General features: G+C 41.2%; 1 protein-coding gene and 1 long non-coding RNA gene across 3 annotated transcripts; both read right to left on the reverse strand.

The window, feature by feature from the left end:
- Window positions 1-6,772: 6,772 nt before the first annotated feature.
- LOC311123338 (NLR family CARD domain-containing protein 3-like) lies at window positions 6,773-17,765 on the reverse strand. The gene is made up of 7 exons (XM_084197601.1): window positions 16,302-17,765; window positions 15,842-16,015; window positions 14,777-14,950; window positions 11,246-11,419; window positions 10,071-10,244; window positions 7,914-7,960; window positions 6,773-7,341 (listed from the first exon to the last, which is right to left on the reverse strand). Exons 1-7 carry the CDS (start codon window positions 17,681-17,683, stop codon window positions 6,818-6,820), a joined length of 2,649 nt encoding a protein of 882 aa, XP_084053727.1. The 5' UTR covers window positions 17,684-17,765; the 3' UTR covers window positions 6,773-6,817.
- A 276-nt stretch (window positions 17,766-18,041) lies between these two features.
- LOC311123343 lies at window positions 18,042-19,078 on the reverse strand. 2 transcript variants are annotated; one of them, XR_014612573.1, is made up of 3 exons: window positions 18,893-19,078; window positions 18,535-18,763; window positions 18,042-18,099 (listed from the first exon to the last, which is right to left on the reverse strand). It is a non-coding gene; the product is annotated as an uncharacterized lncRNA (long non-coding RNA). The 2 variants fall into 2 exon arrangements; XR_014612574.1 differs by having other exon boundaries at window positions 18,051-18,093.
- Between the last annotated feature and the right edge of the window lie 8,565 nt (window positions 19,079-27,643).

Below are 27,643 nucleotides of genomic sequence, written 5' to 3' on the forward strand. Positions count from 1 at the left end.
GACTATCCTGCTCAGAACAGTGAACAAACAAAGGCAGAAGCTGCTGGTAAAGCAACACTCACGGTGTGATGGAGAGTGGTAAAGCAACACTCACGGTGTGATGGAGAGTGGTAAAGCAACACTCACGGTGTGATGGAGAGTGGTAAAGCAACACTCACAGTGTGATGAAGAGTGGTAAAGCAACACTCACGGTGTGATGGAGAGTGGTAAAGCAACACTCACGGTGTGATGGAGAGTGGTAAAGCAACACTCACGGTGTGATGGAGAGTGGTAAAGCAACACTCACAGTGTGATGGAGAGTGGTAAAGCAACACTCACGGTGTGATAGAGAGTGGTAAAGCAACACTCACGGTGTTATGGAGAGTGGTAAAGCAACACTCACGGTGTGATGAAGAGTGGTAAAGCAACACTCACGGTGTGATGGAGGGTGGTAAAGCAACACTCAAGTTGTGATGGAGAGTGGTAAAGCAACACTCACGGTGTAATGGAGAGTGGTAAAGCAACCCTCACGGTGTGATGGAGAGTGGTAAAGCAACACTCATGGTGTGATGGAGAGTGGTAAAGCAACACTCACGGTGTGATGGAGTGTGGTAAAGCAACACTCACGGTGTGATGGAGAGTGGTAAAGCAACACTCACGGTGTTCAGATGTAAAATAAATAAGTGTTAGCTTCCTCAGCACCATGCACCCCACTGTTGCCACCGGCGGTGACCAGAAGAAGAAACCGTAGACAGTGACAGACTACAATCACACAAAGGTATATACAGTATCTCTACAATATACAGATAGCCTTCCCATCTGCCAAACACCAAATAGGATCCCCTTTTATTATATTACATTCATATTATTACTATTAGTATTATCATTCTATATAATTATAACCTTTTCTATTCTATTTTATTTTTTTGGATGCTAGACCAGATGTCCAGACTGTACTCTGTAAAAGGGGGTACTCTCCTCTGGCCTGTTGACTGTACTCTGTAAAAGGGGGTACTCTCCTCTGGCCTGTTGACTGTACTCTGTAAAAGGGGGTACTCTCCTCTGGCCTGTTGACTGTACTCTGTAAAAGGGGGTACTCTCCGCTGGCCTGTTGACTGTACTCTGTAAAAGGGGGTACTCTCCGCTGGCCTGTTGACTGTACTCTGTAAAAGGGGGTACTCTCCTCTGGCCTGTTGCGGTGTTCTACAATGTGCTCGACATGACTGCTATCAACACATGTTGTACAAGCAATGCCTTGACAAGACAGTCAGCAGGAGACATTTCATCATGGATCTGGCATGTGAGCTTGGTGAGAACCACTTGAATGCAGAGAAAGAAGCTACAGTTACCAAGCAGGCCGCCAAGACAGCAGGTCCTGCTCTCCCTCTTCCCCAAGCACCACAGCTCCCACTGGGGAAAAATACACAATGTCAAGACAGCAGGTCCTGTTCTCCCTCTTCCCCAAGAACCACAGCTCCCACTGGGGAAAAATACACAATGTCAAGACAGCAGGTCCTCCTCTCCCTCTTCCCCAAGCACCACAGCTCCCACTGGGGAAAAATACACAATGTCAAGACAGCAGGTCCTGTTCTCCCTCTTCCCCAAGAACCACAGCTCCCACTGGGGAAAAATACACAATGTCAAGACAGCAGGTCCTGTTCTCCCTCTTCCCCAAGAACCACAGCTCCCACTGGGGAAAAAGGAGACACAATGTCAAGACAGCAGGTCCTGTTCTCCCTCTTCCCCAAGAACCACAGCTCCCACTGGGGAAAAATACACAATGTCAAGACAGCAGGTCCTGTTCTCCCTCTTCCCCAAGAACCACAGCTCCCACTGGGGAAAAAGGAGACACAATGTCAAGACAGCAGGTCCTGTTCTCCCTCTTCCCCAAGCACCACAGCTCCCACTGGGGAAAAAGACACAATGTCAAGACAGCAGGTCCTGTTCTCCCTCTTCCCCAAGAACCACAGCTCCCACTGGGGAAAAAGACACAATGTCAAGACAGCAGGTCCTGCTCTCCCTCTTCCCCAAGAACCACAGCTCCTACTGGGGAAAAATACACAATGTCAAGACAGCAGGTCCTGTTCTCCCTCTTCCCCAAGAACCACAGCTCCCACTGGGGAAAAATACACAATGCCAAGACAGCATGGTCCTCCTCTCCCTCTTCCCCAAGAACCACAGCTCCCACTGGGGAAAAATACACAATGCCAAGACAGCAGGTCCTGTTCTCCCTCTTCCCCAAGCACCACAGCTCCCACTGGGGAAAAAGACACAATGCCAAGACAGCAGGTCCTGCTCTCCCTCTTCCCCAAGAACCACAGCTCCCACTGGGGAAAAATACACAATGTCAAGACAGCAGGTCCTGCTCTCCCTCTTCCCCAAGAACCACAGCTCCCACTGGGGAAAAATACACAATGCCAAGACAGCAGGTCCTCCCTCTTCCCCAAGCACCACAGCTCCCACTGGGGAAAAATACACAATGTCAAGTCGGCAGGTGCACACCGAACAAGGCCCATGAAAACTGTGTGCAGGGAACCGATTTGATTTGTTTGTGGACCTGAAGCATAAAGAGAAGACGTGATTGGTTCATGTGTAAAGGCTCGGTACAGTGTCTGATACAATCAACACATTATTGTTTTTACATCTTGTCATGAATATATTTCCACAAAAATGTATTTTTTTTATTTTCATACTTTTATTTTGTTTAGTAGACGCTCTTATCCAGATCGACTTACAGTTAGTGAATACATATATATATTTTTTTATACAACCCACAACCCTGGCGTTGCAAACACCATGCTCTATCAACTGAGCTACATCCCTGCCAGCCATTCCCTCCCCTACCCTGGGCCAATTGTGCGCCGCCCATGAGTCTCCCGGTAGCGGCCGGCTGCGCCAGAGCCTGGATTCGAACCAGGATCTCTAGTGGCACAGTTAGCACTGCGATGCAGTGCGTTAGACCACTGCGCCACTATTTATACAATTCATCCTTTACAATTGTTCACCTGAGCACCTGGCTAGTTATATTATTATTATAATACTTTTCTCATTTGTACTTTGTCAAAATAAACAGTAAATCGACTTTATTAACTCTATTACTAATTGAATCTACAAATACAGTTGATTAAATGGTTTACACTGTAATGTTTTTATTGTAAGGGAAACAGATATAGGCTATAGGCCTATTTTGTAGAATTAACTATTGTTGTTATTTTTTTATTGATATATTTCCACAAATATTTCTTCATGCAATTAATCCTTTACAATAGTTAATGCACTATTTATCAAGCGTTTATTTAACAAACCATGTTTGCACACCTTGCACCTTGCTGGTTGATATGCATCTGATGCATATGCTAAAGTGGACGCCTGGTAACTTTCTCTAGCGGGTTCTTATATGCTGAAAGAACAGGCGGTTCTAGTGTTAAGGACTGGTAGATGGGTGTTGCTCATGCATTCACTCATGCTGACTGGCTCTACTACTTTGTTCTTGACTAAAGCCTCCAAGTCAGCCTTGACTTCTGGTCTGATAGCATAAGGTACAGGTCCTGCTTTCAGAAACGTTGGTCTGGCTTAATGCTAAGCTTCCCTGTAATGTCGTTCATACTACCCAGCTGTCCATTAAATACTTCTCCATGTTTCTTTAAGATGGCAGGTAGGTCTGTGTCTCCATGTGTCATTGTATGCACTGATGGCCAGTCCAGTGTGATTTTCTCCATCTATGAACATCCCAGTAGTGATGCATAGTCTCCTTTCACAACATAGAGTGGCAGCTTTTCAGTTTGTCTGTTTACCTGAACTGTGACATCAGTGATGCCTCTCACAGCGACATATTCACCTGTGTAAGTCTTTAACACGAGGTGCGCTGGTTGAAGTGGAAGGTGTTTCAGTGTATTTTTTCTGACACAAGAGATACAGCTGCCCCTGTGTCAATCTCCATACCCACCGGCTGTCCCTCTAGCAAGGGGGAGACATAGTAGCCGTGCAGCCCGCCAGGAAAAAGTCCAGATTTTCAGTGTGACTTCCTCGTCTGATGAGTCACTCACCTCAGTGTTCTCTTACTCAACAGTGTGAACATGTCTATGTGTCTTTCGTTGGAATGCCTGTTCCTTGTTTTCTGTTTTTTCTGTTCTCTGTTCTCTTTTTGTTTCTGGAGACTTGTCCGATGTTGCCCTTTTTACCACAGGCTGGACAATCCATGTCCTTCCACCAGCATGTAGAAGCCTGATGTCCCTTTTTACCACAGGCTGGACAATCCATGTCCTTCCACCAGCATGTAGAAGCCTGATGTCCCTTTTTACCACAGGCTGGACAATCCATGTCCTTACACCAACATGTTGATACTTGATGTCCTACCTTGCCACAGTGGAAGCATGTGACTTGATTTCCTGGTCTCTGATTTTCAGTTGAAACTCTGTGATCAACTTTTTATTTATTTGAAAAGGAACACAGAAAATAACAAATAGTAGCAGGAATGGTTATACAGCTAGAGACACAATACTGTTAAAATATATATCTGAACAAATAGCAGCAGGAATGGTTATACAGCTAGAGACACAATACTGTTAAAATATACATCAGTATATTATGGAAACTAGTTATTGCAGATCAAACTGTCCAATGTTTCCAATAATTCCAGTAATTTTTTGTTTCTCAATAAGCTCCTGATTGTCACTCACTTCAGTATTGTCCTCAACCACAGCAATATTTTCCTCAGTCACGTGATCTTCATTCACTTCACTCGCTGACGTTTCCTCCTAAGTTCGCTAATTTAGCAAAAAATTTTTCCAAAGTTAATCTTCACAGTTGAATAAATGTCCTATCCTTTTATCACTGTCTGTTCCTCCCTTTTAATCATTTTGTTTTCCCGCTCCGACGTCCGTCTCCAGTCCTTTTCTGCCGTCCATGACGATGTTAACTCCAGTGGTGGAAAAAGTACCCAATTGTCATACTTGAGTAAAAGTAAAGATCCCTTAATAGAAAATGACTCATCTAAAAGTGAAAGTCACACAGTAAAATACTACTTGAGTAAAAGTCTAAAAGTATTTGGTTTTAAATGTACTTAAGTATCAAAAGTAAATGTAATTGCTAAAATATACTAAAGTATCAAAAGTAAAAGTACAAGTATAAATAATTTCAAATTCCTTACATAAAGCAAACCAGACAATTTTCTTGATTTAAAAATGTACGTTCAGCCAGAGGCACACTCCAACACTCAGACAATTTAAAAACAAAGAGTTTGTGTTTAGTGAGTCACCTAGATCAGAGGCAGTAGGGATGTTCTCTTGATAAGTGCGTGAATTGGACCATTTTCTGTCCTCCTAAGCATTCAAAATGTAACAAGTACTTTTGGGTGTCAGGGAAAATGTATGGAGTAAAAAGTACATTATTTTCTTTAGGAATGTAGTGAAGTAAAAGTAAAAGCTGTCAAAAATATAAATAGTAAAGTCAAGTACATATACCCCAAAAAAACTACTTAAGTAGTACTTTAAAGTATTTTTACTTAAGTACTTTACACCACTGGTTAACTCTCTTTCTTAGCTAGCTAGACTATGCACTTGCCTCTGCTAGCAATACACTGTGCTAACATTAGCCTAGACTGGACCACAGAAAATAACAGTTTTAAACAGTTGTAAAAACCCACTTCTTCCAGACAGAATAGTTCCTGTAGATTCAGACTTACTCATCACCAATCTTTTGTTATGTCTCGTGGGTTTCATAACCACGTCTGTATAACAATTCAATAATGATGAGACAGGATACAGGAATCAGTTCAACCATTTATCTGGAACGTGCTCATCTCAATACATACAAACCCCCATGATGCTCTGCAGCACAACCCCAATATACAACAAATACATACATAAGTAAATAGCCACTAAACAAAACTCATAGAGGAATTTAAATGTTCAGTTGTAGAAAGTAGGGCCATGGGATAGGGTCAGAAAGGTCAGTATGTTTGATAACTGGTTCCAGAGGTGACATAACAAGCATAAGGTCAATTATAACACAGTGAAGTAGAGGTGGGAGCTAAAAGCAGACATGGACAGTGAGACGGTGTGAGGAGGTCAGGGGTGAAACACTAGATCAGGACAGGTAGAAATGGCAGGGCTGGAAATAGACACAGAGACACATTCTGATCATGGCTCAGACCTGACCTGAGACACCCAAACAGAAGATGCCATAGCAAAGTCCTGTCCATTAGGCTATATGGGATTTCCTTTCATCAAACTCCAACACATGGAAATGTGTCCAGTGTGTGTGTGTCCAGTGTGTGTGTGTCGAGTGTGTGTCCAGTGTGTGTCCTGTGTGTGTCCTGTGTGTGTCCAGTGTGTGTGTGTGTGTGTGTGTCCAGTGTGTGTGTGTGTGTGTGTGTGTGTGTTCATTGTGTGTGTGTCCAGTGTGTGTGTGTGCGTGTGTCCAGTGTGTGTGTGTATGTACCTGTGTGTATGTCCAGCGTGTGTGTGTCCAGTGTCTGTGTGTGTGTTCAGTGTGTGTGTGTGTTCAGTGTGTGTGTGTGTTCAGTGTGTATGTGTGTGTGTGTGTGTCCAGTGTCTGTGTGTGTGTTCAGTGTGTGTGTGTGTTCAGTGTGTGTGGGTCCAGTGTGTGTGGGTCCAGTGTGTGTGTGTCCAGTGTGTGTGTGTGTGTGTCCAGTGTTTGTTCAGTGTGTGTGTGTGTCCTGTGTGTGTGTATCCAGTGTGTGTCCAGTGTGTGTCCAGAGTGTGTGTGTGTGTCCAGTGTGTGTGAGTCCACTGTGTGTGTGTGTGTGTGTGTGTGTGTGTGTCCAGTGTGTGTGTGTGTGTGTGTGTGTGTGTATCAGTGTTACCATGGTTATTATTTACAGGGACACTGAGGAGTCAACATGAACCCTAAACCCTGGATAGAGGGGCTCAGTGAATGTGGAGTGGAATGTGTTCAGGTGGGTCAGTGTGTCAGAGGAGACTCTGTAGAAGGACAGAGTGCCGGCTGGCCAGTCCAGATACACTCCTACTCTGTGGGAGCTGGAGGAGGGGACGCATATGGTTGTGGACTTATTATTGTGCCAGGCAGAGTAACTGTTGTCAGAGCAGATCAGACTCCAGGACATGTTATTGTATCCAAGACAACAGTCATAACCCCTTCCTCTCCTGCTGATTCCTTTATATGCCACTCCTATATCAGCCCCTCTCCCACTCCACTCTACCTCCCAGTAACAGCGCCCAGTCAGACCCTCTCTACACAGCACCTGTCCACAGAACTCAAATCTCTCTGGGTGATCAGGATACGGCTGCTTCTCTCTCCTACATGTCACCTTTCTGTTCTCCTCAGAAAGAGAGAGGAATCTGTTTACTGTGTTTAGGTCCAGTGTGAGATCACAGACATCTGATGGATGAAACCAGACACAATATTAGAAATCATCATCATTCACATTAGAATGTTAACTCACTTTTCACTAATTCATTTAATGTAGATGTTTCTAGGTATCAAAAGGAGAAGTTAAGGTAACTTGAGATTTGTTGAATGATCATATGTTATACTGTATGGTAATATAAAACACACTTATTCCCATTAATTACACACACACACATTGAACACACACACACATCCTGAACACACACACACACACACTGGAAACACACCCTGAACATACACACCCTGAACACACACAAACAGACTGGACACACACACACACACACACACACACACACACACACACACACACACACACTGGACACACACACACATTTCTAACGTAACACGAACACGCCACATACAGACACACACATTGTCAAAGCAACTCTTTGTAAACTTTGGTGTCCCTGATTTATGCTTCTGTAGAACTACAGCTGATATTTAATATGACCAAGTAAGTAATGATGTTGGTCTTTGACTTTGACTTCACTTGAATTAAAGACTTATTCTTAGTCATATTCTTCACAGCAGTCAACACTCACATTTTCTAAGTCCAGGTTTCATTGTGTTCTCTCCACCATGTTCCACACTGTAGCGGTAAGCAGAAGAACAGACAGTCATTGAGGGATACACCTGAACTCTCACACACACACACACACACACACACACACACACACACACACACACACACACACACACACACACACACACACACACACACACACACACACACACACACAACAGTCAGTATATACATTTGTCCAAGTGTGTGTGTGTGTGTGTGTGTCCAATGTGTGTTTGTGTGTTTCCAGTGTGTGTGTGTGTATGTGTACAGTGTGTTTGTGTGTGTGTGTGTCCAGTGTGTGTGTGTGTGTGTGTGTGTGTGTCCAGTGTGTGTTTGTGTGTGTGTGTGTGTGTGTGTGTGTGTGTGTGTGTGTGTGTGTGTGTGTGTGTGTGTGTGCGTGTGTGTGCGTGTGTGTGCGCGTGTGTGTGTGTGTGTGTGTGTGTATGTCCGGTGTGTCTCCAGTGTGTGTGTGTGTATGTCAAGTGTGTGTGTTTGTGTGTCCAGTATGTGTGTGTGTGTCCAGTGTGTGTGTGTGTGTGTGTATGTGTGTGTGTTTGTTTTTGTCCAGTGTGTGTGTGTCCAGTGTGTTTGTGTGTGTGTGTGTCAAGTGTGTGTGTGTGTGTGTGTGTCCGGTGTGTGTCCAGTGTGTGTGTGTGTGTGTGTGTGTGTGTGTCTGTCCAGTATGTGTTTATGTGTGTCCATTTTGTGTGTGTCCAGTGTGTGTGTATGTCTAATGTGTGTGTGTGTGTGTCTAGTGTATGTGTGTGTGTCTAGTGTTTGTGTGTTTGTCCAGTGTGTGTTTTTGTGTGTGTGTGTGTGTGTGTCCAGTGTGTGTGTGTGTGTGTTTGTGTTTGTCCAGTGTGTGTGTGTCCAGTGTGTGTGTGTGTCCAGTGTTTGTGTGTGTGTGTGTGTGTGTGTGTGTTTGTCCAGTGTGTATATGTGTGTCCATTTTGTGTGTGTCCAGTGTGTGTGTATGTCTAATGTGTGTGTGTGTGTGTCTAGTGTATGTGTATGTGTCTAGTGTTTGTGTGTTTGTCCAGTGTGTGTGTTTGTGTGTGTGTGTGTGTGTGTGTCCAGTGTGTGTCCAGTGTGTGTTTGTTTTTGTGTGTGTGTCCGGTGTGTGTCCAGTGTGTGTGTGTGTGCGTGTGTGTGTGTCCACTGTGTGTGTGTGTGCGTGTGTGTGTGTGTCAAGTGTGTGTCCGTGTGTGTGTGTGTGTGTGTGTCCAGTGTGTGTGTGGGTGTGTGTTTGTCCAATGTGTGTGTGTGTCCATTGTGTGTGTGTTTCCAGTGTGTGTGTGTATGTCTTGTGTGTGTGTGTGTGTGTGTGTCTAGTGTGTGTGTGTCCGTCCAGTGTTTGTGTGTGTCTAGTGTGTGTGTGTGTCTGTGTCCAGTGTGAGTGTGTCCAGTATGTGTGTTTGTCCAGTGTGTGAGTGTGTGTCCTTTGTGTGTATATGTCCAGTGTGTTTGTTTACAGTGTGTGTGTGTGTGTGTGTGTGTGTGTGTGTGTGTCCAGTCTGTGTGTGTGTGTGTACGTGTCCAGTGTGTGTGTGTGTCCAGTGTGTGTGCACACGACACACGACAAACACACACACTGGACACACACACACACACACTAACACACACACACACAGGACACAGACACACACACACACACACACACACACACACACACACACACACACACACACACACACACACACACACACACAGGACACACACACACAAACACACACACACACTGGACACACACACTGGACACACACACTGGACACACACACACACACACACACACAGACACACAGACACACAGACAAACACACACACTGGACACACACACACACACACACACACACACACACACACACACACACAGGACACACACACACACACAAACACACACACACACTGGATACACACACTGGACACACACGCACACACACACACACACACACACACATACATACAGACACACAGACACACAGACACACACACCCACTGGACACACACACACACACACACACACACACATGGTCAGCATTTAACTTAGTATAATTGGTGGTCAGAATGTTTGTCTTAACTAGCCTGATAACTCCAACATGTCTGATATGAACATTGACATAAACCCTCTACATACTTGAGTTTCTCCAGTCTGCAGTGTGGATCCTCCAGTCCAGCAGAGAGCAGTCTGACTCCTGAGTCTCCTGGGTGATTGTAGCTCAGGTCCAGCTCTCTCAGGTGTGAGGGGTTTGACTTCAGAGCTGAGACCAGAGAAGCACAGCCTTCCTCTGTGACTAGACAGCGTGATAGCCTGCAAAGAGTCATATCATATTAAAACCACACTGCAATTCTTTGGTGGTGAAAATAGTGGCAGTATATATTTTTCAACATATTCAGATATATCAGTGTCCTGAAACCTGCCATATCTATTCATAAATTAATGTATCATTATTAGAAATTATCATAATATTGCTTGTAGAGAGAAACATGTATAGTACAAATATTTGAGTAGACTGACCAGAGCAGTTTAAAAAGCAGTATCAGTCAAAAGACAGACAGTGAGGTATCAGATTTAGATTGTATTGAGTATACAGTCCACACCATATCTATTTTGACAGTGAAGATAACATTTTAAATGAGGCTCTATACTCCAGTATTTTGGATTTGAGATCAAATGTTTCATATGAGGTGACAGTATATAATGTCACCTTTTATTTGAGGGTATTTTCATGCATATCTGTTTCACCATTTAGAAATGAAAGCACTTTATGTATCTAGTCCCCCCATTTGAAGAAGTCATAAGTATTCTGACCAATTCACTTATAGTGTACTAAAGTAGTCAAAGGTTGAGTATTTGGTCTCAAACTCGTTGGTTGCATTTGCAGTTTGTTTTGGTTGTGTTTTGGGTTATGTTTTGTCCAATAGTAACTGAATGGTGGATGATGACTGGAGTAATTTTCTGTCTAAGAGAGTAGATAACATGTTTCTAAACATTACTAAATTAATCCTGATGATGCCATGATTAAGACAAATCATGAATGAATCATGAATAATAATGAGTGAGAAAGTTACAGAGGCTACAACAAAACATGCTAACCTCTCACCATTAACCTCAAATAAAAGGTGACATTCTGTACTGTTGCCTAATATGAAACATTATATCTCAAATCCAAAATGCTGGAGCATAGCGCCAAATTTAAAACTGTAAGCTTCACTGTCCAAACACATATGGTGTGGACTATGTGTGCCTGGTAAACACATGTGGATCTGGTGAACAGTTATCACTTGTTGACCAACTACAGGAATACGGACCTCAGAGTCTCCAGTTTACAGTGGGGATTCCCCAGTCCAGCAGAGAGCAGCTTCACTCCTGAATCCTTCAGGTCATTGTTACTCAGGTCCAGCTCTCTCAGGTGTGAGGGGTTTGACTTCAGAGCTGAGACCAGAGAAGCACAGCCTTCCTCTGTGACTAGACAGCCTGACAACCTGCAAATAGTCAAATCATATTAAAACCACACTGCTATTCTTTGGTGGTGAAAATAGTGGCAGTATATTTTTTCAACTTTTTCAGATATATCAGTGTCCTGAAACCTGTCATATCTATTCATAAATGAATGTATCATTATTAGAAATGACAAATTATCAAAGTACTGCATGTAAATAGAAAAATATATAGTACAAATATTTGAGTAGACTGACCAGAGCAGTTTAAAAAGCAGTATCAGTCAAAAGACAGACAGTGAGGTATCAGATTTAGATTGTATTGAGTATACAGTCCACACCATATTTATTTTGACAAAGATAACATTTTAAATGTGGCTCTGTACTCCAGCCTTTTGGATTTGAGATCAAATGTTTCATATGAGGTGCAGTATATAATGTCACCTTTTATTTGAGGGTATTTTAATACATATCTGTTTCACCGTTTAGAAATAAAAGCACTTTATGTATCTAGTCCCCCACTTTTGAAGAAGTCATAAGTATTTTGATAAATTCACTCATAGTGTTTTAAAGTAGTCAAAAGTTTACTATTTGGTCCGATATTCCTTGTACACAATAACTACATCAAGGTTGTGACTCAAACTCGTTGGTTGCATTTGCAGTTTGTTTTGGTTGTGTTTTGGGTTATGTTTTGCCCGATAGTAACTGAATGGTGGATGATGACTGGAGTAATCTTCTGTCTAAGTGAGTAGATAACATGTTTCTAAACACTACTAAATTAATCCTAATGATGCCATGATTGAGAAAAATCATGAATGAATCATGAATAATAATGAGTGAGAAAGTTACAGAGGCTACAACAAAACATGCTAACCTCTCACCATTACCATTAACAGAGGGGGTATGATCCTTGTTCCTCTGTAACTTTCTCATTCATCATCACTCACGATTCATTCATGATTATTCATAATCATGTTAGCATCCACATGAATGTAGAAGTGTTCAGAAACATCTTCTATTCTTACTGACAATACAAGTGAAATGACTCCAAAATGACAGGACATTATTCACCATTCAGTTTCTATTAGGAAAAACATCATCCAAAACACAACCAAGACAAACTGCAAATGCATTCAACACGTTTCTAGAATCACAAGCTTGATGTAATCACTGCAGGCAAAGAATATTGGACCAAACACTAAACTTTTGACTAAATTAATTTGTCTAAATAATTATGACTTTTTCAAATGGTAGAACTACATAATAAAGTACTTTCATTTCTAAACGGTAAAATATACAGTGAGGGAAAAAAGTATTTGATCCCCTGCTGATTTTGTACGTTTGCCCACTGACAAAGACATGATCAGTCTATCATTTTAATGGTAGGTTTATTTGAACAGTGAGAGACAGAATAACAACAAAAAAATCCTGAAAAACACATGTCAAAAATGTTTTAAATTGATTTGCATTTTAATGAGGGAAATAAGTATTTGACCCCTCTGCAAAACATGACTTAGTACTTGGTGGCAAAACCCTTGTTGGCAATCACAGAGGTCAGACGTTTCTTGTAGTTGGCCACCAGGTTTGTACACATCTCATGATGGATTTTGTCCCACTCCTCTTTGCAGATCTTCTCCAAGTCATTAAGGTTTCGAGGATGACGTTTGGCAACTCGAACCTTCAGCTCCCTCCACAGATTTTCTATAGGATTAAGGTCTGGAGACTGGCTAGTCTTAATGTGCTTCTACTTGAGCCACTCCTTTGTTTCCTTGGCCGTGTCTTTTGGGTCATTGTCATGCTGGAATACCCATCCACGACCCATTTTCAATGCCCTGGCTGAGGGAAGGAGGTTCTCACTCAAGACTTGACTGTACATGGCCCCGTCCATCATCCCTTTGATGCGGTGAAGTTGTCCTGTCCCCTTAGCAGAAAAACACCCCCAAAGCATAATGTTTCCACCTCCATGTTTGACGGTGGGGATGGTGTTCTTGGGGTCATAGGCAGCATTCCTCCTCCTCCAAACACGGCGAGTTGAGTTGATGGCAAAGAGCTTGATTTTGGTCTCATCTGACCACAACACTTTCACCCAGTTCTCCTCTGAATCCTTCAGATGTTCATTGGCAAACTTCAGACGGGCCTGTATATGTGCTTTCTTGAGCAGGGGGACCTTGCGGGCGCTGCAGGATTTCAGTCCTTCACAGCGTAGTGTGTTACCAATTGTTTTCTTGGTGACTATGGTCCCAGCTGCCTTGAGATCATTGACAAGATCTTCCCGTGTAGTTCTGGGCTGATTCCTCACCGTTCTCATGATCATTGCAACTCCACGAGGTGAGATCTTGCATGGAGCCCCAGGCCGAGGGAGATTGACAGTTATTTTGTGTTTCTTCCATTTGCGAATAATCGCACCAACTGTTGTCACCTTCTCACCAAGCTGCTTGGCGATGGTCTTGCAGCCCATTCCAGCCTTGTGTAGGTCTACAATCTTGTCCCTGACATCCTTGGAGAGCTCTTTGGTCTTGGCCATGGTGGAGAGTTTGGAATCTGATTGATTGATTGCTTCTGTGGACAGGTGTCTTTTATACAGGTAACAAACTGAGATTAGGAGAACTCCCTTTAAGAGTATGCTCCTAATCTCAGCTCGTTACCTGTATTAAAGACACCTGGGAGCCATAAATCTTTCTGATTGAGAGGGGGTCAAATACTTATTTCCCTCATTAAAATGCAAATCAATTTATAACATTTTTGACATGCGTTTTTCTGGATTTTTTTGATGTTATTCTGTCTCTCACTGTTCAAATAAACCTACCTTTAAAATTATAGACTGATCACTTCTTTGTCAGTAGGCAAATGTACAAAATCAGCAGGGGATCAAATACTTTTTTCCCTACCTGTATATGTGTGAAAATCTTTAAATAAAAGGTGACATTCTGTACTGTTGCATAATATGAAACATTGTATCTAAAAACCAAATTTAAAACTGTAAGCTTCACTGTCCAAACACATATGGTGTGGACTATGTGTGCCTGGTAAACACATGTGGATCTGGTGAACAGTTATCACTTGTTGAGTGGCGCAGTGGTCTAAGGCACTGCATCACAGTGCTAGCTGTGCCACTAGAGATCCTGGTTCAAATCCAGGCTCTGTCGCAGCCGGCTGAGACCGGGAGACTCATGGGCGGCGCACAATTGGCCTAGCGTCGTCCAGGGTAGGGGAGGGAATGGCCGGCAGGGATGTAGCTCAGTTGATAGAGCATGGTGTTTGCAACACCAGGGTTGTGGGTTCGATTCCAACGGGGGACCAGTATGAAAAAAATTGAATATGTATTCACTAACTCTGGATAAGAGCGTCTGCAAAATGACTAAATTGTAATGTAAAATGTTGACCAACTACAGGAATACTGACCTCAGAGTCTCCAGTTTACAGTGGGGATTCCCCAGTCCAGCAGAGAGCAGCTTCACTCCTGAATCCTTCAGGTCATTGTTACTCAGATCCAGCTCTCTCAGGTGTGAGGGGTTTGACTTCAGAGCTGAGACCAGAGAAGCACAGCCTTCCTCTGTGACTAGACAGCCTGACAGCCTGCAAAGAGTCAAATCATATTAAAACCACACTGATATTCTTTGGTGGTGAAAATAGAGTGGCAATATATTTTTTCAACATATTCAGATATATCAGTGTCCTGAAACCTGCCATATCTATTCATAAATCAATGAATGTTTTATTATTAGAAATGATCATATATTGATTGTAGAGAGAAACATCTATAGTACAAATATTTGAGTAGACTGACCAGACCAGTTTAAAAAGCAGTATCAGTCAAAAGACAGACAGTGAGGTATCAGATTTAGATTGTATTGAGTATACAGTCCACACTATATCTATTTTCACAGTTAAGCTAACATTTTAAATGTGTCTCTATACTCCAGCATTTTGGATTTGAGATCAAATGTTTCATATGAGGTGACAGTAAATAATGTCACCTTTTATTTGAGGTTATTTTAATACATATCTGTTTCACCATTTAGAAATGAAAGCACTTTATGTATCTAGTCCCCCTATTTGAAGAAGTCATAAGTATTCTGACCAATTCACTTATAGTGTATTAAAGTAGTCAAAAGTTTAGTATTTGATCCCATATTCTTTGAATGCAATGCCTACATCAAGCCTGTGACTGCCATGATTGAGAAAGATCATGAATGAATCATGAATAATAATGAATGAGAAAGTTACAGAGGCTACAACAAAACATGCTAACCTCTCACCATTAACATCAAATAAAAGGTGACATTCTGTACTGTTGCCTAATATGAAACCTTATATCTCAAATCCAAAATGATGGAGCATAGCGCCAAATTTAAAACTGTAAGCTTCACTGTCCAAACACATATGGTGTGGACTATGTGTGCCTGGTAAACACATGTGGATCTGGTGAACAGTTATCACTTGTTGACCAACTACAGGAATACTGACCTCAGAGTCTCCAGTTTACAGTGGGGATTCCCCAGTCCAGCAGAGAGCAGCTTCACTCCTGAATCCTTCAGGTCATTGTTACTCAGATCCAGCTCTCTCAGGTGTGAGGGGTTTGACTTCAGAGCTGAGACCAGAGAAGCACAGCCTTTCTCTGTGACTCCACAGCCTGACAGCCTGACAGAGAGATCATCATGATTTCACAAAAACACTGTTAATATAACACCAGTAGTGTAGAAGGACAATGGCAGATGCATTTGGTTTATTCTCTTAAACAACATATAGATTCATCTTCCGTCTCCTAGAATTGTATGGTCATATTGTTATACTAATGTGAACATCAATGCAGTGATTCAATATGTTTTTCAATATAATTTTATACACATATTATAATACATATATTTCTCTAAACTTCATATTTATTCCTGACGATTAGTACTTAAATGTCATTTTATGTACTCACAGAGCAGCTCTGGAGGCTTTGACCACTGGCAGCAGCCTCAGAAGACCTTCCTCTGATCTGGAGTATTTCTTCAGGTCAAACACATCCAGCTCCTTTTCTGAAGTCAGCAACACAAAGACCAGAGCTGACCACTGTGCAGGTGACAGTTCTTCTTCTGAGAGACTTCCTGATCTCAGGTAGCTTTGGATCTCCTCCACTAGAGAATGGTCATTCAGTTCATTCAGACAGTGGAACAGATTGATGCACCTCTCTGGAGAGGGATTCTTCCTGATCTTCTCCTTGATGTACTTGACTGTTTCTTCATGGCTCTGTGAGCTGCTTCTTGTCTTTGTCAGTAGACCTCGTAAGTGCTTCTGATTGGACTCCAGTGAGAGGCCCAGAAGGAAGCGGAGGAAAAGGTCCAGGTTTCCTGTCTCACTTTGTAAGGCTTTATCCACAGCACTCTTGTAGACAGTAACTTTACGCTTCTGTCTGATCCTCACAGAAAAGTTGCTGGACGTTGATTGAGGTTCGGCCATTAGATTCTCATTGTTGTTGATGAATGAGAGGAACACATATACAGCAGCCAGAAACTCCTGAATGCTCAGATGCAGGAAGCAGTAGACCTTGTCCTGGTACAGCACACATTCCTCTTTAAAGAGCTGAGTGCACAATCCTGAGTACACTGAGGCTTCATTGACATCAATGCCAGCCTCTTTCAGGTCTTCTTCATAGAAAATCAGATTGCCCTTCACAAGCTGTTGAAAAGCCAGTTTTCCCAGTGACAGAATGCTCTCTTTATTCCAGTGTGGACCTGTCTCTTCTTTCCCAAGATACTTTTCATTCTTCTGTTTGGTATGAAACTCCACAAGGTGTGAGTACATCTCAGTCAGAGTCTTGGGCATCTCTTCTGTCTTAAGTTTCAGCATGTGTTCAAGGACTGTTGCAGAAATCCAACAGAAGACTGGAATGTGGCACATGATGTGGAGGCTCCTTGATGTCTTTATGTGGGAGATGATTCTGCTGGCCAGGTCCTCATCACTGAATCTCTTCCTGAAGTACTCCTCCTTCTGTGGGTCATTGAACCCTCGTACCTCTGTCACCTGGTCAACACACCCTGAAGGGATCTGATTGGCTGCTGCAGGTCGGGTAGTTATCCAGAGGAGAGCAGAGGGAAGCAGATTTCCCTTGATGAGATTTGTCAGCAGAACATCCACTGAGGTTGACTCTGTGACGTCACAACAGATCTTGTTCTTCTTGAAGTCTAGGGGCAGTCGGCACTCATCCAGACCATCAAAGATGAACAGAACTTTGTACATGTCGTAGTTGGAGATTCTTGATTGTTTGGTTTCCTTTGAGAAGTGATTGAGAAGTTCAATCAAAGTGTGTTTTTCCCCGTTCATCAAATTCAGCTCCCGAAAAGGGAATGAAAATACAAATTGGACATCCTGATTTGCTTTTCCTTCAGCCCAGTCCAGAATGAACTTCTGCACAGAGACTGTTTTTCCAATGCCAGCTACTCCCTTTGTCAGCACAGTTCTGATAAGTTTGTCTTGTCCAGTTAAGGGTTTGAAGATGTCGTTACATTTGATGGCAGTCTCTGGTCTTGCTTGTTTCCTGGTTGTTGTCTCAATCTGTCTCAGCTCATGTTCATTATTGACCTCTCCTGTTCCACCCTCTGTGATGTAGAGCTCTGTGTAGATCTTATTGAGAAGTGTTGGGTTTCCTTGTTTAGCGATCCCCTCAAATACACATTGACAATTCTTCTTCAGAATAGATTTGAGTTCACGTTGGCAAATCATAGCAAGCTCATCTGAATCTTGAAATAACACACAGGATATTAATATTAAGTCTGTTTTAATGCCTACAGTATTCTAGGACTGTTATACAATTTTAAATTATAATCATTTCTTCGCTTAACTGACTGTATAAATGTGTAAATGTTTACACAATGCATTACAGACTGGTTTGACTGATTATATTATTATTGATATTATCTCTCTCTCTCTCTCTCTCTCTCTCTCGCTCTCTCTCTCTCTCTCTCTCTCTCTCTCTCTCTCTCTCTCTCTCTCTCTCTCTCTCTCTCTCTCTCAATTAATCAACACAACACATCCCTGCTGCTACTTGATGAGGTCACTAGATGTTGTGTTAAGGCTGCTACAATATCATTTAGTTACACAGCTACTTTAGCTGTACTTTAGCTAGCTTTTAAATGTTCTAAAACAGCATTCAACATGAGGCACACAGCTCTTACTTTTCTCCAGTGTGTCAGCAAGCTCCTTCTGGTTCATTTTCCTCAGGACGTGCAGTGTGATCTTCAGAGCCCCCTCTCTGGCACTGCTCTCCTGCTTCTCATCTTCAGCATCCACCACTTCCTTATCCTGCTTCTGACTCTCAAAGCCTTCTGGGAGTTCTGGACTAAGAATCCTCTTGAACATCTTCAGCTCGTTCTTCACAAATGTCATAATATTCTCTTCAAGCAACTGAAATAAATAAAGTTAATAAGTTAAGCAAGAGACTAAATGCTTTCTCATTAACACATTAATGAATGATTGACAGATCAACTTTACTTGAGGTAAACAAAAACAAATGTACATAACAGGACCACATACACTGAATATGGAGGCCAGGTCTGTTTGATGACTCTGGGAAGACTGAACACTGAGAATCTCTGACTCTGATCTCTCCTGTTGGTTTCTGTGGACAAAACATGAGATTACATCTCCTCATCCAGGGAGTACACACTCACACACACACACACACACACACACACACACACACACACACACACACACACACACACACACACACACACACACACAGGGAGGGAATGTTGTGTTAGTTTAATATTGTTTCAGGTATTGAAAATGGAAAAAAGGATTAGTCTATGGATTATGAAAACAACAAAAATAAATGGGAAAATGGGAGAGGAGAAATGACTAGAGACAGTGTTGTTTAACTCACTGACCATGACCCATGAGTTCTTCTTACCTTTGTTCACTAGAAAAGTCTCCCTCTCTAAACATTATAGGAAGTTCCATAGACCGGTCACTCTTCATGGACACACAGCTGGGTACAGGGGAGGCTGGTCTCTCCTGCTTGATTGGACTTCAACACAACAGAGACAAACATTACGTCTCTCATCTACTCTGAGCTTAGATGGGGAAACAAGAGTTTCATTCCAAAACGCTATATATCCATTTTCAGAAATGTTGGTCAATTAGCTTTTATTGTTTAAATAAATTATTAAACCACTACAAGGTTTTATAAAGGTGTCTAAAGTGTGTAATTTCCACTTTAAAATGTCAGACTTGATTTTCCCTGATGAAAAATGTATGAACCCCTACAGACAATATCCATTAATTATAATCCACATAAAAATGCACATTTGCTATTGCTGCAGGATTATGTTCTTGCTGTGAGAAACTGGGTCAAATTAAGATATGGCATCTGTAAATGCATTCATCTTAAGGTAGCTAGGTGAGACAACCACGTATCACAGTCAAATATACAGGATACGAACATTACATTCCAACTAAACAATGGTTTAAAATCACATCTAACATAGTTACATTGAAGGTACATTTTAGTAATTTAGCAGACGCTCTTATCCAGAGCGACTTACAGTTAGTGAGTTCATACATTTTCATACTGGCCCCCCGTGGGAATCGAACCCACAACCCTGGAGTTGCAAACAGTACCCATGTGATTTTCTTTTCTCCTATACAGCGTTTTGGAATATAAATTCTTAAACAATATTATCAGCTTACCTCTTAGCTTTGGTGTCATGTTCCCCAGAGAGACTCATTTGAGAGGCAGGGACCCTCCTCTCCTCTCTCTCCCCAGAGAGACTCATTTTAGAGGCAGGGACCCCCTCCTCTCTCACCCCAGAGAGACTCATTTTAGAGGCAGGGACCCCCTCCTCTCTCTCCCCAGAGAGACTCATTTTAGAGGCAGGGACCCCCTCCTCTCTCTCCCCAGAGAGACTCATTTTAGAGGCAGGGACCCCCTCCTCTCTCTCCCCAGAGAGACTCATTTTAGACCACTGACCCCTAAACAGAGATGCAGCATGTTAGTTGTGGTTAACACAGTGACAACTAATTCTTGAACGTCAATTGTTCCCTTTTATTCATTATCTCTCAGAAATAAAACATTAACTAACAGACACATCCAAACAGTCAGGTTATTTAACGCAATGACTTTTTCTAGCCCAATGACTACACAAAACCCACCAACAAGGCCTGAAAACTAGGCCAAAACATAGACCCTGATAGGCCTACATGTTATTTCAGACAGCCTCCAGTAGCCTGGGCAAGATGTAGGCAAGATGTAAGCTGAATGATTTAGCAGCTTGCTTAGTTCAAGTAGATAGACTAATTTATTTTACATGAACGGCAAGGCAATTTTGAGGTAGGAAGTGCTTCTGTTGCCCAGTAGCCTGCTGGAATGGGCTACTGAGGATGGGGTCTTAATTTCAATCAATGAATGAAATATTAATAACATGGAACTGAATAGGCATATCAACAACAGACAGGTTTTTTTTTTTTTTACCTCTGACATTTACTCCTGAGGTGCTGACGTGTTGCACCCTCTATAACCACAGTGATTATTATTTGACCCTGCTGGTCATCTATGAACATTTGAAAATCTTGAAGAACGATCTGGTCTTTATGGCCATGTACTGTTATAATCTCCCAGCACAGCCAGAAGAGGACTGGCCTCCCCTCAGAGCCTGGTTCCTCTCTAGGTTTCTTCCTAGGTTCCTGCCTTTCTAGGGAGTTTTTCCTAGCCACAGTGCTTCAACATCCGAACATGTGCTGTTCGGCACGAGACGACCATTAGAGCCAATGACGTGTTTCTGCCAATGACCTTCAAATCTAATATTATTTCTCACATGCGCTGAATACAACAGGTGTACACTTTACCGTGAAATGCTTACTAAAGAGCCCTTTCCCAACAATGCAGTCAAAAACTAAAAAAAAGTTGCTAAAAAAAAAAAAAATAGTAACACAATGAAATAACAATAATGAGGCTATAAGGAGTACCAGTACTGAGTCAACGTGCAGGGGTACCAGGTAGTTGAGGTAATAACTAGACTATATACAAGGAGTACCAGTACTGAGTCAATGTGCAGGGGTACCAGGTAGTTGAGGTAATAACTAGACTATATACAAGATGTACCAGTACTGAGTCAATGTGCAGGGGTACCAGGTAGTTCAGGTAATAACTAGACTATATACAAGGAGTACCAGTACTGAGTCAGTGTGCAGGGTACCAGGTAGTTGAGGTAATAACTAGACTATATACAAGGAGAACCAGTACTGAGTCAATGTGCAGGGGTACCAGGTAGTTTAGGTAATATGTACATGTAGGTAGGGGTAAAAGTGACTAGGCAATCAGGATAGAGATTACATCTCCTCATCCAGGGAGTGCACACACACACACACACACACACACACACACACACACACACACACACACACAGGGAGGGAATGTTGTGTTAGCTTAATATTGTTTCAGGACTATGAAAATGGAAAAAAGGATTAGCCTATGGATTATGAAAACAACAAAAATAAATGGGAAAATGGGAGAGGAGAAATGACTAGAGACAGTGTTGTTTAAATCACTGACCATGACCCATGAGTTCTTCTTACCTTTGTTCACTAGAAAAGTCTCCCTCTCTGAACTCTATAGGATGTTCCATAGACCAGTCACTCTTCATGGACACACAGCTGGGTACAGGGGAGGCTGGTCTCTCCTGCTTGATTGGACTTCAACACAACAGAGACAAACATTACATCTCTCATCTACTCTGAGCTCAGATGGAGAAACATAAGAAGAGTTTCATTCCAAAATGATATATATCCATTTTCAGAAATGTTCGTAAATTAGCTTCTATTGTTTGAAGAAAATATGAAAGAGATTGGAGACATGTATTTGTTTAAAATCTGTCTCACTCTCAGAGAAATCAGTAGTACTGCTAGGTTTTACACAGTAATATTATATATCTGCCTCACTCTCAGATAAATAAGTAATACTGCTAGGTCTTACACAGTCAAATGTGACCGACCGGCTCGATCTTATGTAGCAAAATTTGAAATTGTGTTTTTTTACATTGGATAAAAGTAGAGACTCAGCTAGAAAAAGGTATATCATACACTACAGTTGAGGAACAATGGGAAAGAAAATTCTGCTTTGAAAGATGATAAACTTGTAACCTCAATTTTGAGAAAATGGCCTTTGAATGTTTTGGTGCACCTACTGGAGAGCTCTTCTTTATCTACAGTGGTATTACTTTGGTAGATAATGTTACCCATCTAAATAAATATATATATATATATATATATATATATATATATATATATATATATATATATATATATTTAACTATATATATATATAGTTAACTAAATGTATGGTGGTTTTGATTTATGTCAGTTTCATTGTTTGTTATACTATAAATGGTTATTTTATGGTCGTAACTGGTCAAATGAACTAGAAAATGTCATATTTGGAAATTCTGAGTAATTACTACTTTAGTAAGGATATACTTTATTCAGTACTACTGCAGTTGCTAAATCATTACAATTTGATGGCAACCTCTGGTCCTCTGTAGCTCAGCTGGTAGAGCACGGCGCTTGTAATGCCAAGGTAGTGGGTTCGATCCCCGGGACCACCCATACACAAAAAAAAATTATGCACGCATGACTGTAAGTCGCTTTGGATAAAAGCGTCTGCTAAATGGCATATTATTATTATAAGAACATGAATGACATTTCAGAAGGTTAGTTTAGTTTTCTCCCTGGATACACCACCACTCCCCCTCACAGGAAAACTCCTGCACACGCTTTTTACTGTCCCTTTCCACACTGCTAATGCAAGAGGAACAACTGAAAAAGCATTTAACAGATTACTGTGAAATAATATAATGATGATTCATGTTTATTATTAGCTGTTTTTATGCTCATGTTTTGAAATTATACTTCATTACTATAACGATTATCAATAAGGCTGAACATTAACTTAGTCACCTCTGGTCGAGAAAAACGTATTTTCCTAGTACATTCATTGTCAGATTCATCAACCAGCAGCAAGCACTCTGCCTTCTAGCACAAGCGAGGGGCATGTTGAGGTACATTTGCTAACCGGGAGGGTTGCATGATGTAATTTATTGGCGGGCTGGAAGACGCACTCTTGTCTTATCTATTCCGAGGTTGTTTACTCCCAATATCAGATATTAAGATCATGTTTTATAATGCATGTATGCTAGGGTTGAGGTTGGAGCATCTGACTAGTGATTATTTACCAGGGGTTCAACACCTGCTATAGTCACTATTTAATTACTCTTCCAAAAGCATCACAGGCCTAATACGAGATATATAGCTAACTAAACTAAAGAGTGACCATTTTAGAAAATCATGGGACATATAGTATTTGGTTGTATTCTATATTTAGGTCAATCATATTGCTGCTTGTAGCCTATAACTGATGCTTCGTGGTCTTATGCTGCCATCTATTGGAAATATTTAGCAATTAAAAGTTATTAATTCACGTAGACATTGGTGAGGCAGCTGAGAAATAAAGTGTATTAGATCAGTCTCAAACCTGCCCCACGCCAATTGCTGGACTTTCACATAGAGGTATTGTATTTCAAATATGTCTTATTTATCAAGCGTTCTGCCTTGCAATAATAAATAGCATAACATAACTAATAACAAAAAACTAACAGCAAAACGCTTAGACAGGTTTTGATTAACAAAATAATCAAAATGCTATTTAGTACTATAATTGTATTTACTAAGTGCTATAATTGTATTTACTAAGTACTATAATTGTATTTACTAAGATAATATTATTACAAAAATAGTTTCTAAAAGTGTTCTAGGCTACCCTACCCTAGAATTAGGGGTTAGGGTTATGGCTAAAATAGGTTATAAGTAGGGTAAGATTTTCTGTATAGCACTTTGTGACATCTGCTGGTGTAAAAAGGGCTTTATAAATACATTTGATTGATTGTTAGGTTTATGGTTTATATGGCAAAAAACAGTATGGGTTTACGGCACTCTTGCTCCTCCTTGTGGCCGTATGTTGGTACTACATAACTCATTCATGACACTTGCTAGGCTCATAATCTGAGGTAGCAACTGCGTCAGATCTACAAATCCATTAGCTAGACCACCCGATTAGACAACAATCACCCCATTATACCCATTTGGTTTTCAACTCAGTGAACCTGCGCAGCATTCGCTCAATTCGATGCCTATGAACGAAGATGTCGATGCATATCAAATTACCCAGCAGCCATTTAGAAAGAAGTCATTTAAAAAAAAAAAAATTGGTCATTTAGCAGACACTCTTTTCCAGAGCGACTTACAGTCAGTGAGTGCATACATTTTTCATACTTTTTTTCATACTGGCCCCCGTGGGAATCGAACCCACAACCCTGGCGTTGCAAGTGCCATGTTCTACCAACAGAGCTACAGGAGAAATTGTTATTTCTTAATTAAAAAATGTATTCTGGCTGTTTAAATCGGCCACATCTTGAAAAAGAGGACAGGGAAATTTTTCTTAAAACAAATATGGTTAACCATGACCAGAAAATGTTTAACGTTTGATGGCTATCCGCCAGCCATCATTGACAATATTTGGGGCCACAACGTGTACTCAGGCGAACAGTGACCGTTACTTGTAGGGTTAACGCTCACCAAGTAGCCATAACCTTGTTAATAATAAGTTACCTGAGGTAAACCTACAGTGTTAACGCTCATGATGACGAATCTGGTAAACCACAAAATGAAACAAGGATAGTGAGTGAAAAGGATCTGGCTACACTCACACTGTCCCTGACCGTAAAGCAAAAAGCAAATTGAACAATAAACTTCGGTGTCTCAACACTGTAACAAACTCTGTCGTTATTCCCCAACATCACCTCAGACCACTTTGCGTGTAACTGGACAATATGCTTGGCGCCAAACCGTACGTGGACGCGGACAGTTCTGTACGGGGACGCGGACAGTGGCTTACATTAGTAATATTAATGTGCTATTATTATTATTATTATTATTATTATTACGTAAAACAAAATTCTTAGTTTTCAAAAACAATATTTTGAGATCTGGGTTAACAGAAGGTGTCTTGATAATAGGAAAATGCAGTGAGTCAGTGGTTCCTGCGCCACATGTAATTGCTTTGGAGTAGTTTAAATAATGTTTAGATTTTTCTATATGATCAATCCATAAATAATATAGACCTACATGGAACAGTTTCTCTTCTCTTCTTAATAATTATGTATAATAAGTGTTGGTGATTCAATAGCCTAGTTAATCATTACATGACTTTTAACACACTATCTATGTTTTGCTCAGTCTGGCAGTTACCCAGAACTATCAGAGGCTCTCTCTTGTGGCTGCTGCTGATGACAACTGCATGTATGTTATCATAATAATGATGTCTGCATAACATTTTGTCTTCATTTTGGCAGATTAACTCATGTTTATTTCTGAATATTAACTCAGGTTTTCGCCCAGCGGCAAATGAGTTGGAGCTGTGGCAGGCATTGGACCTGTGGCCGAAAAGTGTCCAGTTTGAATCCCGGGCCGGGTGCTGGAAAGAACGGGCGAAATTGATCTGACCCCTGGAGAGCTAATGGGTTCACATCCTCAAAACATTCACCTTTCGTTGGGCCCTTGAGCAAGGCCCTTAACCCTAAAACATGCTTTCCATCCAGGGGCGCTGCACTGCAGCTTGAACCTGTGCTGGTCTCAACTGTATGTGTGAGGTCTGCTGTTTGGAGGGGTTAAGAACGGAGCAGACGTGGGCCATCGTTCAAACAAAGAGATGCCTCCCTGGCCACCAGTGTGTTTGCATATAACGAAGATAAATTCTACCCCCCATACAATACTTTTCTACACAGTAATTACTTTTTAATATACAATAATAATAATAATAATAATAATAATAATAATAATAATAATAATAATAATAATAATAATAATAATAATAATAATAATTTCTTATACACATTACATTTTGGATAGATAGTACTCAGACATCTATAGTGTTTACAATAATGACTATTACCGATCATGATCTTTTTTAATCCCACCCATCTGCTACTCTCAGCCACGCCCACCTATCTCCATAGAACATCCTCTTTTGATTTCCACCTGCCATATTTTTTTCAGCTGCGCTGTGATGTCATACATGCATGTTTAATCTTTCTAGTCTCATAGTATCCACAGACTAAATTAAAGATCAATATTTTTCATAAGAGTATTATTCTATTTTTGATTGACTGACTATGGCTTTCCAAATCCCCAGCAGTTCTGATCAAAGAACCCTATAAAAGGTTTCTATATATAACTTTTAGTGGTTCCATATATTAAGCAGGTGATGGAACCCTTTTTGGTTAAAACAGGAGTGAAGAATGTGTTGATTTGATGGTAGTATTGTCAAAATTCCGCTTGTAACAACGATCAGAATTAGTAAAAACAATAAGGTTATGCATGACAACATATTAAACAATAACTAAGAGTAGGATAAATGATTGTGTCATGCAAAACTTCTATAGATGTGTGTGTGTATGATGGTAAAGATGTGTGTGTGTGTGTGTGTGTGTGTGTTTGTGTGTGTGTGTGTGTGTGTCTCTCTCTTTGTGTGTGTGTGTGTGTGTGTGTGTGTGTGTGTGTGTGTGTGTGTGTGTGTGTGTGTGTGTGTGTGTGTGTGTGTGTGTGTGTGTGTGTGTGTGTGTGTGTGCTGGTGAGACATCCACATATCACAGTCAAATATACAGGATACAAACATTTCATTCCAGCTATATAGCGTTTTGCAAAACAAAAATTCATACACTAAAATCTATTAATTAAAATCTTAGAACAACAATATTTGACAGACACATTTACATTTTAGTCATTTAGCAGACGCTCTTATCCAGAGCGACTTACAGTTAGTGAATACATATATATATATATATATATTTTTATACTGGCCCCCCCGTGGGAATCGAACCCACAACCCTGGCGTTGCAAACACCATGCTCTATCAACTGAGCTACATCCCCTGCCGGCCATTCCCTCCCCTACCCTGGACGACGCTGGGCCAATTGTGCGCCGCCTCATGGGTACACATAAGCACATGAAGGTACCCATAAGCAAAAATTTCTGATGTAAAATAACAAACGTGAACAAATTGTGGATATAACGTTTTAGAAATAAACTCCTTATAAATTCTTAAACAACATTGTCATCTCACCTCTTAGCTTTGGTGTCATGTTCCCCAGAGAGACTCATTTTAGAGGCAGGGCCCCCCTCCTCTCTCTCCCCAGAGAGACTCATTTTAGAGGCAGGGCCCCCCTCATCTCTCTC

This window comes from Coregonus lavaretus, assembly GCF_964263955.1.
Source record: "Coregonus lavaretus genome assembly, contig: HAP1_SCAFFOLD_293, whole genome shotgun sequence".
Lineage (NCBI taxonomy): Eukaryota > Metazoa > Chordata > Actinopteri > Salmoniformes > Salmonidae > Coregonus > Coregonus lavaretus.

Coding starts and splice junctions, on each gene's coding strand:
- LOC311123338 (XM_084197601.1), bottom strand. CDS start 17,683: ATGAACGGGGAAAAACACACTTTGATTGAACTTCTCAATCACTTCTCA. Junction 14,951..15,841: donor TGTAAACTGGAGACTCTGAG/GTCAGTATTCCT, acceptor GACTCTTTGCAG/GCTGTCAGGCTGTCTAGTCA. Junction 7,342..7,913: donor GAAACCTGGACTTAGAAAAT/GTGAGTGTTGAC, acceptor TTCATCCATCAG/ATGTCTGTGATCTCACACTG.